Source organism: Elgaria multicarinata, chromosome 8 (assembly GCF_023053635.1).
Source record: "Elgaria multicarinata webbii isolate HBS135686 ecotype San Diego chromosome 8, rElgMul1.1.pri, whole genome shotgun sequence".
Lineage (NCBI taxonomy): Eukaryota > Metazoa > Chordata > Lepidosauria > Squamata > Anguidae > Elgaria > Elgaria multicarinata.
The window spans coordinates 11,622,268-11,638,627 of record NC_086178.1 but is presented as its reverse complement, the minus strand read 5'-3'; the positions used below and the strand labels follow the sequence as shown (position 1 = coordinate 11,638,627).

Genomic DNA, 16,360 nt, shown 5'->3' with positions numbered 1-16,360 from the left:
TCAGATCTGTCTCTTGCCTTGGGCAAAACCCACAGGTTCCTGAGTTGGCATAGAACAGAAGGAAGACAACAGTAGGGAGACCATATGAAAAGGAGGACAGGGCTCCTGTGTCTTTAACAGTTGTATTGAAAAGGGAATTTCAGCAGGTGTCATTTGTATACATGGGGAACCTGGGGAAATTTCCTCTTCATCACAACAGTTAAAGTTGCAGGTGCCCTGCCCTCTTTTAAATCTGGTCACTCTAGTATAGCTCCTGCAGCTTTAACTGTGGTGATGAAGAGGGAATTTCACCAGGTTCTCCATATATATAAATGACACCTGCTGAAATTCCCTTTTCTATGCAACTGTTAAAGATACAGGAGCCCTGTCCTCCTTTTCATATGGTCACCCTAGACAACAGTCTTTGTATTAGTGGCATATGTCCATGCCCTTTCTGAGCATTAGGGAACCGCATGTCATTGTCCTCCATCTCTGGCCACGCTGTGGCCTTAAAATCCTTTTAGGGAGCAGCCACCCTGCATGCTTGACCACAGGGGAGAGCTTAGCCAACAATAAGGAGTTCTTGGTTGTTGCCTCCTCCTCCTCCAAGGCTCCTTGAAAAATGTAGCTCTTCCTTTCCCCGAAGAATTTTGACTAAGGGTGCAATCCTATGCATGTTTAGTCAGGCTGGATGGGGATTGCTGGGACAGGATTTCTTCGCTACTCTTTGATCTCCTTGTCAGGATTAACGGATCCCCTCCATATTCCCTGTTTTCATTCTCTGTCTGTCCCATGTATAGTTAGATGCATCTCTTACTTGAGTCCTGTGCAGAGACCAGATAATGTTCACCCCTTGTGCACGCGCGCACACGCACACACGTATTTTCACCCTGGTCTTCTGAACTTCTGTCATCACTGCAGGAGAGCAGCAGACTCCCTCTTGAGAGTTCCTGTTGTGGTGCTGCGTGAGGCTGCTCTTCAGTCCTTGGTTGTACAGCTGTGCCTGTTTTCTGAGAACTTGTCATCTGATACCTTGAGATACCTTGTTGTTTTCTTGCTTTCACCCATCCGATTTTCCTAGCCCTCATGTTGTCCCCGGAGAGAAAACTGGAAATCTGTGGGGCTATGGCAGATGAAGGCTTGGGAACCAGGAAGGGCTGAACAGGAGGGTTGGCTTTCAGAGCCAGTGTGGTGTAGTGGCTAGAGCATTGGACTGGGAGCCCGGAGATCTAGATTCTTATTTTTATTTTATTTTATTTATTACATTTTTATACTGTCCAATAGCCGAAGCTCTCTGGGTGACTTTGGGCCAGTCACAGACTCTCTGCCCAATCTACCTCACAGGGTTGTTGTGAGGATTAAAAAAAAGGTGGGAAAAACCATCTGGAGCTCCTAATTCTCTCTTTGCTTATCAGTATTAGTCAATTTTGCACATATTCCCCAGTATCTCAGGCTGTGATTGGGTCTTACAACATTGCCTTCTAAAAAGCTAGAAGCTGCATATAAACCTTTCAGGATCAAGCTGGGCCTACTTCCAGTCATTTTACTGTAGGTTCACTACCAGTGAGTCAGGCCTACCTTATTTATTTATTTATTTATTTACTTATTACATTTTTATACTGCCCAATAGCCGAAGCTCTCTGGGCGGTTCACAAAAATTAAAACCACAATAAAATTGTTCCCTTCAGCTAAGGCCTGTTCAATCCCACCTTTGAGTCCCATCCTCACTTGCTGTCCCATTTGCCTCGTACCTATACATGTATTGATTTATTTCCATTTCATTTACAATATTTATATCACACTCAATTATTTATTTATTTATTAATTACATTTCTATACCGCCCAATAGCCGGAGCTCTCTGGGTGGTTCACAAAAATTAAAACATTCAAAGTATAAAACAACAGTATAAAACCATAATATAAAATACAATATAAAAAGCTCAACCAGATCAAAACAGCAGCAATGCAAAATTACAAATTTAAAACACCAAGTTAAAATTTATTTATAGACTTTTAAAATGCTGGTTCTCTGGGCGGTTCACAACTTTCTTCATGGAGGAAATTGGCTTGGTGTGTGTTAAGCAGGTGCAAACGGCCTCCGTATTGTGACTGCAATACCTGCGCTCTCTGATATGTATTTTGAGGTGCTTTTTCTCTCAAACCATTTATACCAAGGGCCAGTCTTTGTCTTTGGCCTTAGCTAGACCTAAGGTTTATCGTCCCAGGGTCATCCCTGTTCATGTAAATGACACACAGGATATCCCAGGAGCAGGCAGGGATGACCCCGGGACGATCCCAGGATAAACCCTAGGTCTAGCTAAGGCCTTTGTCAGGTGACGTCCACTGCTTTGACATGGCCACATTTTCTGTGGAAAGCTCTAGCGCTGGATGAAAGTGGAAAGGTGCAAAGACAGGAGGAGGTGGCGGCTGCAGAGGCATTGCTAGGGGATGGAGCCCCAGGTTGCCAAGAAACGCAGGACAAGCCGCTGAGAAGCAAATGTGACACTCGTCAGGAATACTGATGACGAAACAGCGAACGAGAGAGCCATGGCAACTTGCGAAGGATGAAAGGCCTCTTAGCTCTCGGGGACAGACGCCTCCTTTTTGCCAAGCTGCGGAGATTGTACCTACACTAGAACTGTTCAGAGCATTGGATGGGAAGTGGACGTGATCAACACTCTGAGCAGAATAAATAAAATAACCCTTCTGGCCAGGCTGAGGCCTTCACCTCCCTGGGCAGGGAGGGATGTCAGCTGCAGAGACAAGAAATCAGCATCTTTTAACAGCTGAGGAGGAAGAAATTCAAGAAGTTGCAAAAATCAGACACCGTGGAAGTGAATAGGGTTGCCAAAGGACAAAGAAACAAATCACCTGGTCTGCCCTTATTCCTTTAGAAGTAGCTTGAGTTGCACAAATCAGCAGGGAAAGCTCTTCGTGTTAGGGAGTTAAATGTGCATCTTCGGGAGCGGATTCAAAAGTTGGCAACCCTAGCCGCAGAAGAGGAGCCACGCCATTTCAAATGCCATTTATCCAAATTGATAGACCAAATTAGCAGCAGCCTATTGTGAGAATGCCATATGAGGAAGCCTAGACAGAAAAGGGTTGATTTCGATTATTTCCTTTGAATGTAGAATTTGATGGCTCTTGCTACCAAACGTGAATATCTTTTCTTGAACATTTTAAGGTCAATCAGTCACTGGGAAGGATTGGACTTAATTTTAAAAGTCCATGTGCGAATCTAAAGAGGTGTTTGGGTGGGGAAGCAGTGAGAAAATGATTTCTCCCATAGAATTGCCACTCTAAACAGAACCTTTAATATTTATTTATTTATTTATTTATTACATTTCTATACCGCCCAATAGCCGGAGCTCTCTGGGCGGTTCACAAAATAGCTGCATAGAATGCAGAAATTCAACCACTGACTGCATCTTTCTTCACTGCTGTGGTCATCCGGAGTTTTGGAGTGCGTTGTCATCAGTACGCTGACGACACGCAGCTCTACTTCTCCTTTTCATCTTCATCAGGTGTAGCTGTGGATGTGCTGAACCGGTGCCTGGCTGCGACAATGGACTGGATGAGGGCTAATAAACTGAAACTTAATCCAGACAAGACTGAGATGCTGCTGGTGGGTGGTTCTTCTGATCGGATGGGGGGGGGTGTTCAACCAGTTCTGGATGGGGTTGCACTCCCCCTGAAGGAGCAGGTTCGTAGCTTGGGGGTTCTCCTAGAACCATCTCTGTCACTTGAGGCTCAGGTGGCCTCAGTGGCACGGAGTGCCTTCTATCAACTCCGGTTGGTGGCCCAGCTACACCCCTATCTGGACAGGGATAACCTAGCTTCAGTTGTCCATACTCTGGTAACCTCCAAATTAGATTTCTGCAATGCCCTCTACATGGGGCAACCTTTGAAGATGGTTCGGAAGCTGCAGCTTGTGCAAAATGCGGCGGCCAGATTGATAGCTGGAACAGGGAGGTTTGAGCATATAACACCGATTCTGGCCTGCTTGCATTGGCTGCCTATACATTTCCGAGCCCAATTCAAGGTGCTGGTTTTAACCTATAAAGCCCTACATGGCTTGAGACCACAATACCTGATGGAACGACTCTCCCAACATGAACCTACCCGTACACTGCACTCAACATCTAAGGTCCTCCTCCGAGTGCCTACTCCGAGAGAAGCTTGGAGGATGGCAACAAGGGAGAGGGCCTTCTCAGTGGTGGCTCCCCGACTGTGGAATGATCTCCCCGATGGGGCTCGCCTGGTGCCAACATTGTTATCTTTCAGGCGTCAGGTCAAGACTTTTCTCTTCTCCCAGGCATTTTACCATTTTAACAGCGTTTAACAATGTTAAGTTTGTTTTTAATGGACCCCAGAATTGTTGTTTTTAAAATGGATACTGTTGTTTTTATACTGTTGTTTTTATGTTTCTAATGTTTTTTTAAATTTTGTATACTTTTTAATGTTTACCATTTTTAACTGTTGTAAACCGCCCAGAGAGCTTCGGCTACGGGGCGGTATATAAATGTAATAAATAAATAAATAAATTTCTGTGCCAGGAAAGGCAGCTTCTGTGCAATGTCTGCCTGCTAAAAGTGCATAACCTCAGTCAGGATAAAATGTGGCAACCCAGCATTTCTAGTGTAAACTCACCTTTCCTTCTGTGTTTTCTTGATTCTTCCCACATACACACATCTATACTTTCTGTTTCTTTGACAATTTCTTAAATTTGGGGAAATGTTTAAGATCTTACAAACTTTACATTCCTGCAAATGGGCAAAAGATCTCAAAACAAAATAGCCGAGCACAAAAGCACATTCCGCGTGGACAACGATACCGAAAGGCCTAGTGCATTTCAAGCTGCGTCCAGCTGTTCTTCAAAAGAAATCAAATTAGAATCCAGTATACGAAAGAAAGCTTGTTTGCCAAATGCGAAAGAACGGTTTTCAGCGCAAAAAGCCTTATGCTCTGAATTCAAAAGCCACTGAGCCAAAAATGAATTCAATTCTATGTACTTCAGAGTTCCCTTGAGGGAGAGGAAAGGAAAGGAACCTCTCGTGCAAGCACTGAGTCATTACTGACTCTTGGAGGGACGCCAGCTTTCCCTGACGTTTTCTTGGCAGGCCTTAGAGCGGGGTGGTTTGCCGTTGCCTTCCCCGGCCGTGACCCTTGAGGGAGAACCTCCTAATAAAACTATAGTTCCCAAGGTTCCTTCGGAGAAGATTTAGAGTATTAATATGATTTTAAAGTAGTTTTGTGTTGTTGGTGTAGATGGGTCCTAGATGTGGTGGGTGCTGTTTGTGGGCCCAAGAGTCTGACTTGTTTATCCTTCTGCTATTTGTGTTTTCTCTTGCATTTTGCTTTCTTTCTTCAGATGGCTGAGTATAAACGAGCAATGTTCCAAGATGATGAAGCTCCAGATACTGTTGGAGATGGAAGCACATCTCCCGACGGCGTGGAGGTAATAATAATAATTTATTTCTTAGCCGCCTTTCCAATTGGATCGAGGCGGCGAACAAAAACAAGCGTAAAATACACAAAACACTGGTTAAAAACATAGCATAGGCTGAATTTGGCCTTCCAGGGACAGGTTTTGCATGAACAATCTGTGTGATGTGCCTGGGACTTGCTCTTTGGACTGCCTGAGTCTCCCCAGAGGAATTGCTCCGGCTGGTGCTTGACAACACAATTATTATATTAAATTAATAATAATGGCACTGTCTTGGCTGTCTGCGTAATTACTGTGCTGAATCTACTTTCTGAGTCGGAATGGAGAAAGAGAGAGAGAAGGAAAAAGCCTGATTTCAGCAGGAAAGGAAGCTAGTTCTAAAAAGCTTTCATAAAGGACATGGAAAACAGATTTGCCCAAAATCCTTGGTTGCCCTCCAAAGTCACCGATAGTACCAGTGATATATGATTATGACTTTAATCCTTACGGGAATCTAGGGAGATTTGTTTTGTGGGGCAAATTTAATACTCTCATCTACAAAGATTTTATTTTTCATAATATGGGGCTTATGTATGAAATAATTAAAAATCAAAGGAGAGGTATAAAACTCCATTTAAGGTACGAGTATCTTCAGATCTGGTTTTTTTTAAAGAATGTAAAACAATTTTTTAAAAGGCAACAGTAAAAAAAAAAATCATAGAGGAAAAAAAATCTTGAATATTTACAAACTGAATTTCATTGAGAACCAGAAACAGTCACACCACTTATAGTGAGATGGGTTCAAGATGTTCCAAATTGTTATTCCCATTTAAATATGGGTGTAATTAAGGAAGGGAGAGTATTTTCTTTAAACTTACCAATAAAAAGAAAAGAAAGAAAGATATAGAGTAAGAATGCAGGAATAGCTAAGTAGAACCTCCATGTACAAGGGCACTATAGCTCTCATCAGGTGTTGCTAAGATCAAGCAATAGAGGAAAGGATCATTATTTCCATCATGCACAGTATGTGCATTCCGCAGGGTCACGTGTCTGGCCATTGTTAGAACCAGGGTGCTGAACAAAGGAGTCTGGAATGATTCCCCTAGGCAGTTTTTACATTTTTATATGCATTCTTTTGTTTACATATTCCGGAACTGAACTCTAGAATTTGGAACAGATCCTGGGACTAAGCCCCCTAAGGCATGTCCACATTATTGTTCTTATAGGGTTTGGGTGCGTTCATTGAGTGCAAGGGTGAGCAGATTTCAGGCTTACAGGATCTTCTTTGTTGTTGTCTTTAACCAGAACTGGAGCCCAGTGCAAAAGAAATAATACACTTAGAATCAAAGAATTCTGAGCCCAGTATTTGGAATTTGTTTTTGAGTCCTAGAACTGAAGGAAGCTCACAGTCATCAACACAAAAATCCACTTCTGGTTAGCCCAAGCTTTCTAGACTGGGCGAAATCCCGGGTGATGCACATGGTGCACAGGGCACAGGGGATCCCGGGATCAGGGAGGGATGATCCCTCCCTTGCTACAGGATCTCGCCCTCCACTGTAGGCCCATTTTTTCCACGGTCTTGGGCTGATCCTGAGACCGCAGAACGTATGGCCAGGCGCCGCGAGGCGCCGGGACTGGCACAAGGGGCGTAGCGTTCTGTGGGAGCACTGCACCCATCGGGGGTGGGGTGAGCAGAGAAATTAAATTATTTTTTAAAAAAATCCTTACCTTTTGAACACGAGTGTTTGTGCACTGCTGCCTCTTTAAGAAAAAAATTTAAAAAGGCAGGCGCGATGCCTCTCCATCTGAGGTTGTCGCTCGCCACGTGTAAACTGAGGGGGGATCTCATGATAAAACCATCGCGAGATCTTCACCCTTCTGTCGCGGACTAACAGGTAGGTCTAGCTAAGGCCTTAATTTCATCAGCATGTTGGTTTGATCGGCTCATGTTGTTGCTATTATTAAACAGCTGGGAGCCCAAAATCCTTGCTGTTCTATTACAAATCACCCAGCGATCCTAAACTACTTTCTGACTAACTCTGATTTAGCTCACTGGTAAGGGCACATGACTCCTGTGCACGCTCACACCCTAAGTCATGGTCCTTGAAGGGAAAGGAGACCTTTTATAGGGTGACCATATGAAAAGGACGACAGGGCTCCTGTATCTTTAACAGTTGTATTGAAAAGGGAATTTCAGCAGGGGTCTTTTGTATATATGGAGAACCTGGTGAAGTTTCTTCTTCATCACAACAGTTAAAGCTACAGGTGTCCTGCCCTCTTTTAAATCTGGTCACAGTGTAGCTGCAGTGCAGTATAGCTCCTGCAGCTTTAACTGTTGTGATGAAGAGGGAATTTCACCAGGTGCGACATGCATACAAATGACACCTGCTGAAATTCCCTTTTCCACACAACTGTTAAAGATACAGGAGCCCTGTCCTCCTTTTCATAGGGTCACCCTACCTTTTAGCTATCCCCATTGCCTGTTTCAGACATCACCAGTCTCTTCAATACCATGGTTTGGAGCTTAGGAACAGGCTTTGGGCTCACATGCCCTTTCCCGTTTGGAGGATTGGATTGGTGATATCTGAACCAAGCCAATGTGTTCAGAGGTGCGCGATGGGACCTGGCCAGCACAGAGCATGTGAAAACTATTCTTTGTCTGTAAGACAGGTAGCGTGTTGACATTATCAAATGCTCCCCATGACAAGAAAAATCCTACATGTAGGAGACTAGCTTATTTGATTTGATTTTGATTTGATTTATTATATTTATATACTGCCCCATAGCTGAAGCTCTCTGGGCGGTTTACAAATATCTGCACAAGTTTAATGACAGTACAAAATACCAAAACAAACATGCGTAATACATGCATCAGCGAGCCAATTACTTACTGGCATTGATCCTTAAGTTATACACATGAGCATAAGGAGATAGGCCACAGCTAGACCTAAGGTTTATCCTGGGATCATCCAGGGTTCACCCCTGCCTGAGCACTGGATCCCCTGTGTGTCACCTAGATGAACAGGTTTGACCCCTGGACGATCCAGGGATAAACCTTAGGTCTAGCTATGGCCATAGTTCTCTAGTTTGATTCAGATCAACAGAACACAGAATTGGTCAACACATAACTACTGCTAATAGGTTCCAATCCATTTACTCCGAAGCCATCTTATTAAACTCAACTGGACCACTCCAGAAGAAATGGCTTATAAATTGCAGCCGTAAACCAATTGGCTCACAAAATGGTTACTCTTTATAGAAGAGAATGGCAAATACAGTTCTGCTTTTACTCTTATACAGGTTACAGAAATATATTTCTTGTTCAAAACACGACACACAGGATATTTATTTCTGCTTGGAGAAGTACTCTCTACTCTGCTTAACTAGGGTGACCATATGAAAAGGAGGACAGGGCTCCTGTATCTTTAACAGTTGTATTGAAAAGGGAATTTCAGGAGGTGTCGTTTGTATATATGGAGAACCTGGTGAAATTCCCTCTTCATCACAGCAGTTAAAGCTGCAGGAGCTATACTAGAGTGACCAGATTTAAAAGAGGGCAGGGCACTTGCAGATTTAACTGTTGTGATGAAGAGGGGATTTCACCAGGTTCTCCACATGTACAAACGACACCTGCTGAAATTCCCTTTTCAATACAACTGTTAAAGATACAGGAGCCCTGTCCTCCTTTCCATAGGGTCACCCTAGCTTAACATCAGGGTTGATGGTGTTGGTTCCTGGTTGCCAGCCAGCAGGACACACTTCTCCATGTTTGTCTGTAAACTGAAAAGCCTGAACTAGCCAGAATGTTTCATCAATTGAGCGGCCAACAGGGAGATCGTTTATTGTGATCTGACACAAGATCCCCTTATCATCAATGATAAAGAGGCCCCTGTAAGAAATGCCTTCGTCTTCTTTTAGTACTCCATACTCTTTAGCAATTGCACGGTTTGTGTCGGACACCAAGGGCATCCACATGCTGCCCAGCCCTCCCTGTTTTTTAAGTTTGTTTATCCAACCAAGATGACAGAAGTGGGAGTTAACAGAAACACCAATCGCTTTGCAGTTGATTTTCCTAAACTCATCAGACCAGTCACTGAATGAAATGATTTCAGTGGGGCAGACAAAGTTGAAGTCAAGCGGATAGAAGAAGAACACAATGTATTTCCCTCTGTAGTTAGAAAGTTTGATATCTTTGAATTGCCCATCAGGCATTACAACTGTAGCCTGTGAGTCTGGGGCTGGTTTCCCAATGTAAGCCTTTCCAGAAGACATTCTGAAAGAAGCTAAGGCGAAACTAGCTGGTTCTGCAAAAGCCCTGCCAGCAACAGCAACGAACACGAACATGGAGAAAGCTACACTAGAACCCTTCACCCAAGATTCCAGTTTTAGTCTTCTGTATGTGCAGAATGTTTTGCTGTTTTTGTTTTTAATGAGCATTTAGTGATGGGATCCCTCCCCACCCACCCCCACTGCCGAGTTACAGCTCAGGACATTTTACTATCCGAATTGATGTTTTCTGGAGAGTGGACCAGAACTGCACAAAGAAAGTTTGCAGTCAGGGGTTAAAATAAGGTTCGAATGTTACTTCTATTGAGTTTTCTCCCCATCATGCGAGCTAAAACCCAGTCTCGTTTTCACCAGCCACTAAGGCCGTTGCTAGACGAGGAATTAGCCCGGTGTGAGGCCCGGTCTCCCTCCTGTGCATCCAGATGACTTACAGGGGATTCTGGAGTCAGGCCGGGCTAAGTCCTCCCTTGAACCGGGATAAGCGGATCCGCTTATGGCCTGGCTTTTCCGCAGCCCTGGCCTGAGGCCAGGGCTGTGGAAGGTCTAGCAGGGTCTGTGGCTTTTCCCGGCTGCTCGCTTACTCGTGAGTAGCTGGGAGAAGCCACGGACTGGGCACAGCATTCCATAGGAGCGCTGTGCCCATCGGGCCGGGGGGGGGAATCACGGGGAGGGGAGATGGGGGCCGGGGGAAAGAACGGACCCAGCAGGAGAGATGTGGGGGAGAAGAACGGGGACAGGCATGGCGGACGGGGACAGGAGAAGAACGGGGACGGGGGGAGGACGAGCGGGCAGGGGAGGCATCAGACATCGTGTGTGGGGGGAATCAGGGGGAGCGGGGAACCCTTTATTTTTTAAAAAAATCACTTACCTTTTCCGTTGGTGCGCTCCCGTGCACATGGCCCTTTAAGTCTTAAAAAAACTGGAGGATGCGACGGGGCTTCCCCTTACCCCGTCGCTTGTTACGTCTAGAAAAGGGTGACGGCGCACACTAGTTGCAGCGTGCCGTCGCTCCTACTCCCCACCGGATTATCTGGTAGGTCTAGCAAGGTCCTAAGATGGGATGCTGTCATGAAGTCACCTCCTTTGCAGGAGTGGTATGATGGCTGCAAGGATTTATAGATTCCTTCCAAGACCAGCAGGCTGAGTGATGGCCTCTCCAGGAAATGGATGAGGTAGACATTTCCCCCCCCCCCTTCCAGTTGTGCCCAGTATGAATGCCTGGGAAGTAAGGAAGGTGATGGTGTCAGATGTGCTACTACACTTTGGTGGTGACAGCTACCAACAGGTAGGACCTGGGTAAAACAGCAGCCCATAGCACATGTCAGCAGTAACAAGCCTAGAGGTTAAAAAGCAGCTGTGCCCAAAGCAGTTCTTGCAACTTGTAAGAATTGGTGCCTGGCCTTGTTTCTTCCTCCCCCGCCCCTCTTCCCTCCCCTCCCCATGCCTTTTTCCTTGTGTGTCATATCTTCTAATACTAGAGCCTTGTGTGGCGCAGAGTGGTAAAGCAGCAGTTTCTGCAGCCGAAACTCTCCCCACGGCCTGAGTTCGATCCCAGCGGAAGCTGGTTTCAGGCAGATGGCTCAGGTCGGCTCAGCCTTCCATCCTCCCGAGGTCGGTAAAATGAGTACCCATGTAGCTGGGGGAAAGGGAATAATGGCCGGGGAAGGCAACGGCAAACCACCCCGCTCTAAGGCCTGCCAAGAAAACGTCAGCGAAAGCTGGCGTCCCTCCAAGAGTCAGCAATGACTCAGTGCTTGCATGAGAGGTTCCTTTCCCTTTCCATATCTTCTAAACTGTAACCCTATGGACAGGGACTGTCTTTCTGCAGATCTTTGTAAACCACTCCCTGGCTAAAGAGCCAGGGAAAAAGAGCTTTAGATAAATAAAGGTAGAACCTTTCCCGGCTCATGGAGACCGCCGATATTTCTGACAATTCGATCTCTCGCTTTGCCTTTTCTTCCCTTCTTCTTTCATAGCCCGGCTTCGTTTTTGCCTTGCAGGTGGGCTTCAGGAAAGGGGATGGCCCACTGCTGAGTCGCCTGGGCTCCCGAACCCAGCTGAAGTTGGTGCTCTTTGCCCTTTCTCTCTTTGTGGCTCTGCTGCTGCTGAGTTCGGTCATTGCCATGGGCATCCAATACAGCAAAGGTACGAGCGGCGGGCGCACCTGGGTTTCAATGTCTTGCATGGGTCGCACGCCGCCCTCCATCTCCTTCAGCTCTGGAACAACTATTTATTTATTTATTTATTACATTTCTATACCGCCCAATAGCCGGAGCTCTCTGGGCGGTTCACAAAAATTAAAAACATTCAGAGTATGAAACAACAGTATAAAACCATAATATAAAATACAATATAAAAGCTCAACCAGATAAAAACAGCAGCGATGCAAAATTACAAATTTAAAACACCGAGTTAAAATGTATTCATAGACTGTTAAAATGCTGGGAGAATAAAAAGGTCTTCACCTGGCGTCTAAAAGCATATAATGTAGGTGCCAAGCGAACCTCCTTAGGTAGGGTGACCATATGAAAAGGAGGACAAGGCTCCTGTATCTTTAACAGTTGTATTGAAAAGGAAATTTCTGCAGGTGTCATTTGTATATATGAGGAACCTGGTGAAATTTTCTCTTCATCACAACAGTTAAAGTTACAGGTGCCCTGCCCCCTTTTAAATCTGGTCACTCTAGTATAGCTCCTGCAGCTTTAACTGTGGTGATGAAGAGGGAATTTCACCAGGTTCTCCATATATACAAATGACACCTGCTGAAATTCCCTTTTCTATGCAGCTGTTAAAGATACAGGAACCCTGTCCTCCTTTTCACATGGTCACCCTATCCTTAGGGAGCTCATTCCACAGCCGGGGTGCCACAGCAGAGAAGGCCCTCCTCCTGGTAGCCACCTGCCTCACTTCCTTTGGCAGGGGCTCATGGAAAAGGACCCCTGAAGATGACCTTAGGGTCCGGGCAGGTACATACGGGAGGAGGCGTTTCTTCAGATAGCCTGGCCCCAAGCCGTTAGGGCTTTAAATGTTAATACCAGCACTTTGAATCGGGCCCGGACCTGGACTGGCAGCCAATGAAGCTGGAAAAGGACTGGCGTGATGTGGTCACGTCGGCTAGTCCTTGTTAGTAACCGTGCTGCCCTGTTTTGTACCAGCTGAAGCTTCCGGACCGTTTTCAAAGGCAGCCCCACGTATAACGCATTGCAGTAATCCAAACGAGAGGTTATCAGAGCCTGGATAACTGTAGCTAGGCTATCTCTGTCCAGATAAGGGCGCAGTTGGTATATCAGCCTAAGCTGATAAAAGGTGCTCTTTGCCATGTCCAGGGGAAAACCTACCCCTGCTTGTAAGGGAAGTGCCAGGGGCAGGAAGAGAGAGAAAGCTGCAAGATTGTTCCTGTAAATTTATTATTTATTAATTTATTACGTATTTAATATGTAATTAAACGGCCAAGGCTCTCTGGGCAGCTTACAATTAAAACTATAATATACAAAATCAAGATTTAAAAATGTCATATAAAACCAGAATAAGTTATATTCTAGGGAAAGCCTGTCTAAAAAGATATATTTTCAGGAGGCGTTTGAAGGATGTTACATGTTCTGCCTTGCGAATCGCACGAGGGTGGGTTTTCCAGAGGGTGGGTGCCGCTACAGAGAAGGCCCCGGCCATTGAGGTTCTTCGTGACGACACTCTTTTAGTCTCGGAATGACAAGCAGGGCCTCCTCTGACGATCGTAAATAAGGGAAGGCGGTCTGCTAGGTACCCTGGTCCCAAGTAGTTTAGGGCTTTATCGGATAATAACATAACGTAAAGGGATTTTAAACTTCCTGCACCCAGAAATCCCTCTTGGCATTAACCTGTTGGGGAGCTCGTGCATATCTGTTGTGGACCCGCTGCCTGTTACTGGCCGGGGCTATTCTTCACCATTGATTGCCTTCAGTGTTCATGTCACATTACAGAGTACCAGAGCACAAGTCCCTGCCCCAAAGAGGTTACAATCTAAAATTCAGCACAGGGGGAGACAACAGAAGAAGTAATCTGGAGGCAGGAGTAAACTGGGAACTAAGATGTGGTTGTTTCGGTTGTACATGCTAGGGCTTAGTTCCAGGCTCAATGGTTGGCGTCCTGTGCTAACCAAGAGTGCACTTTGAAGCTCTCCTTTCATTGTGCATTCTAGGGGTATACCTGCAAAGGTGGACAGGCTGTCATTTGGGCAGGGCTGGCCCTCACCTTTGCCACCCACACCCCCAAGGTTCACATTACAGCATTTGTCCCACCGTTTTGCTTGGAGCCAGGTAGGGTGTGGCTAAGTGCTGAGCCACGCGTGGCAAACTCTCCCTATCCGGAACCTTTGCCATGTGGTGGTGCATCATCATAGTAGACTTTCCTCTGCTTACAACGTGGAGCAGGGGTGAGGAAGCTCTCAGCCTGACAATGCTACGACATGTGAGGGGAGAAGTCATCGCGGGGATCCCCTTCCCGGCAGCATCCCCGGGTCAGTGTAGGGAGTTGCCCAGCTCTTCATGGTGGCCTTTCTAGGCAAAGACCGCCATCCATAACGATGCTCCGAATTCCTTCCTCTGTCACTTCTCTGTGCCTCTTGGTTTGGGCCAGTAGGGCCTAACTTTAGGTGTTAGCGCCTGAAGTGGAGAAGATAATAAAACAGGGTTGCGGAACCTCTTTCACCCCAAGGGCCGAATTAAATTTCAGAGCCATTCTCGGGGGCCGCATTCCATTGGTGGGCGGAGCAAAGGCAAAAGGGGTGTGGTCAAAAATGCCAGCATGTTTTATCTTAAAGCTCTTGCTGTCGGGGGCTCAGCCTCGGGAAATGCATTTTACCTTTTAGAAGAGGGCAGGGTAAATGTGTGAAAAACAAATCAGTGGTTGGGGGAGCCAGGGGGAGGGGCCTTCCGGGAGCACCTAGAACAGCCTTCCTCAACCTGGGGCACTCCAGATGTATTGGACTACAACTCCCAGAATGCCCCAGCCAGCTGGCTGGGGCATTCTGGGAGATGCAGTCCAACACATCTGGAGCACCCCAGGTTGAGGAAGGCTGACCTAGAAGGTAAGATTTGGTCCCTGGGTCTGACGTCCTGCATCCCTGCAATAGAGGATGGCAGGTTTTTTTTTAAAAAAGTCTGCAGTTGGACACAAAATGTGCAGTTGGAAATCTGATAATGTGCAGTTGGAAAAAGCGGTGAAAAAAAATAAGACACGTGTTGTGTATGTGTTTATTAAGCATTTAACAACAGACAAAGTCGGGGATGGCACGTAACACAAATTATATAAGGATGCAGGTGAAAGAGCCCTTGATGGTGGGACTGATGTTGTTGGGTCCTGTGACGGTGTTGCCTGGATAGATGCGGGGGCAGAGTTGGCACTTGGGTCTACTGCATGGTCTGGTCGCCCTGTCTGTGTCTCTGTCCTTTGTACTGTTGTTGGTTAGCATCTGCTTCAGGTTAGGAGGTTGTCTGTAGGTCAGGACCGGTCTGCCTCCCAAAGCTTGTGACAAGAAGTATCTGATGCTGCTGATGGGTTGGAGTTCACTGATGATCCGTTCAATTGGGGGCTGTAAGTGACAACCAGGGGTGTACTTCTCTTGGTCTGTCGTCCTCCCTGGGTATCCCTATATTCTTGTCAATCTGTCTTTACGTTTAAGGTGCTACTTGTGTTGGGGATCATCTGTCCAGTCGTGAAAGAGAAATAATGTGTTTGGCTTGGGCAGGGACGGCGGTGTGTGTGTAAGTCTGATGGGGCATTTGTGCAGTTGGAAAATTTGCTTTAAAACCCCCCTGGAGGATGGGGCTTCTCCGTGCAGGATGCTGCTCTGATTGCGTGCGCCTGTTCCTTCCAGATCCCTCACACACCACGTGCCTGACTGAAGCTTGCATCATCGTGGCTGGTAAAATCCTGGAGGCTCTGGACCGACAGACCCACCCCTGTGACGATTTTTACCAGTACGCCTGTGGCGGGTGGATCAAGCGGAACCCGCTGCCAGATGGCCGCTCCAAATGGAGCACCTTCAACAGCATTTGGGATCAGAACCAGGCCATCATGAAACACCTGCTAGGTGAGACGTTCCTTCCCCTAGAGGTGGGCAGGGGAGGACTCATTCCACCCTTTCCTTTGGGTGAACTGCCTCCTTTTACCCAGGGGAGACGTCTGCCCAGCACCCGCTATGTGCCTCACTGGCTGTGTGCTTCCCTCTCCAGAGAATGCCACTTTCAACTCCAGCAGCGAGGCTGAGCGGAAGACCCAGCGCTATTACCTCTCTTGCTTGAAAGAGCAGAAGATTGAGGAACTGGGCTCCCAGCCCTTGATGGATCTCATTGAGAAGGTGAGCTTGGTCGTGAAGCAGCCCCGGCAGGTTGTGCCATGAAGGCAAGGGGCTCTCGGTCCAGCGAGTGAGACCTCGGCAGTTCTGCACTCTCACTGGTCGGCCACGCTGGGCATGAACTTAGTCAAGGACGGTTGCCTCATCAGCCCCAAAGAGCAGAAGAAACAAAACAGTCAGAGCTCTAAAAATGTAAGACTTGCCTGGCTGGATCAGAGCATCTCGATCCAGCATTCTGTTTCTGATAGCCAGCAGTGCCTCTGGACACTCACAAGCTAGTTATGGAAGTGATGGCCATTCCCTGTAGTCTATCCTTATGTGTAGTACTCAGATCT

General features: G+C 46.5%; 2 protein-coding genes across 3 annotated transcripts in view; one reads left to right on the top strand and one right to left on the bottom strand.

Moving 5' to 3' along the window:
- The window catches only part of ECE2 (endothelin converting enzyme 2), a 62,622-nt gene that overhangs the window by 7,301 nt on the left and 38,961 nt on the right, over nt 1–16,360 (top strand). Inside the window, exons 2-5 of one of the 2 annotated variants that reach the window (XM_063131869.1) lie at nt 5,351–5,437; nt 11,692–11,836; nt 15,546–15,761; nt 15,904–16,028. In XM_063131869.1, coding sequence (XP_062987939.1) covers nt 5,351–5,437; nt 11,692–11,836; nt 15,546–15,761; nt 15,904–16,028 — 573 coding nt within the window. The remainder of the gene's footprint in view (nt 1–5,350; nt 5,438–11,691; nt 11,837–15,545; nt 15,762–15,903; nt 16,029–16,360) is intronic. The other variant, XM_063131870.1, reaches the window with a different exon arrangement.
- Nucleotides 8,525–9,740, bottom strand: LOC134402439 (peroxiredoxin-1-like). Its single transcript, XM_063131879.1, has 2 exons — nt 9,105–9,740; nt 8,525–8,777 (listed from the first exon to the last, which is right to left on the bottom strand). The coding sequence occupies exons 1-2, from the start codon at nt 9,674–9,676 to the stop codon at nt 8,750–8,752; spliced, it is 600 nt and encodes a 199-aa protein (XP_062987949.1). The 5' UTR covers nt 9,677–9,740; the 3' UTR covers nt 8,525–8,749.

Excerpts from the sequence above, each read along its gene's own strand:
- LOC134402439 (XM_063131879.1), bottom strand. The coding sequence starts at position 9,676 with ATGTCTTCTGGAAAGGCTTACATTGGGAAACCAGCCCCAGACTCACAG. Across the intron at positions 8,778-9,104 it reads AACCCTGATGTTAAGCTAGG|TAGAGAGTACTTCTCCAAGC; the intron begins GTGACCCTATGG and ends AGTTAAGCAGAG.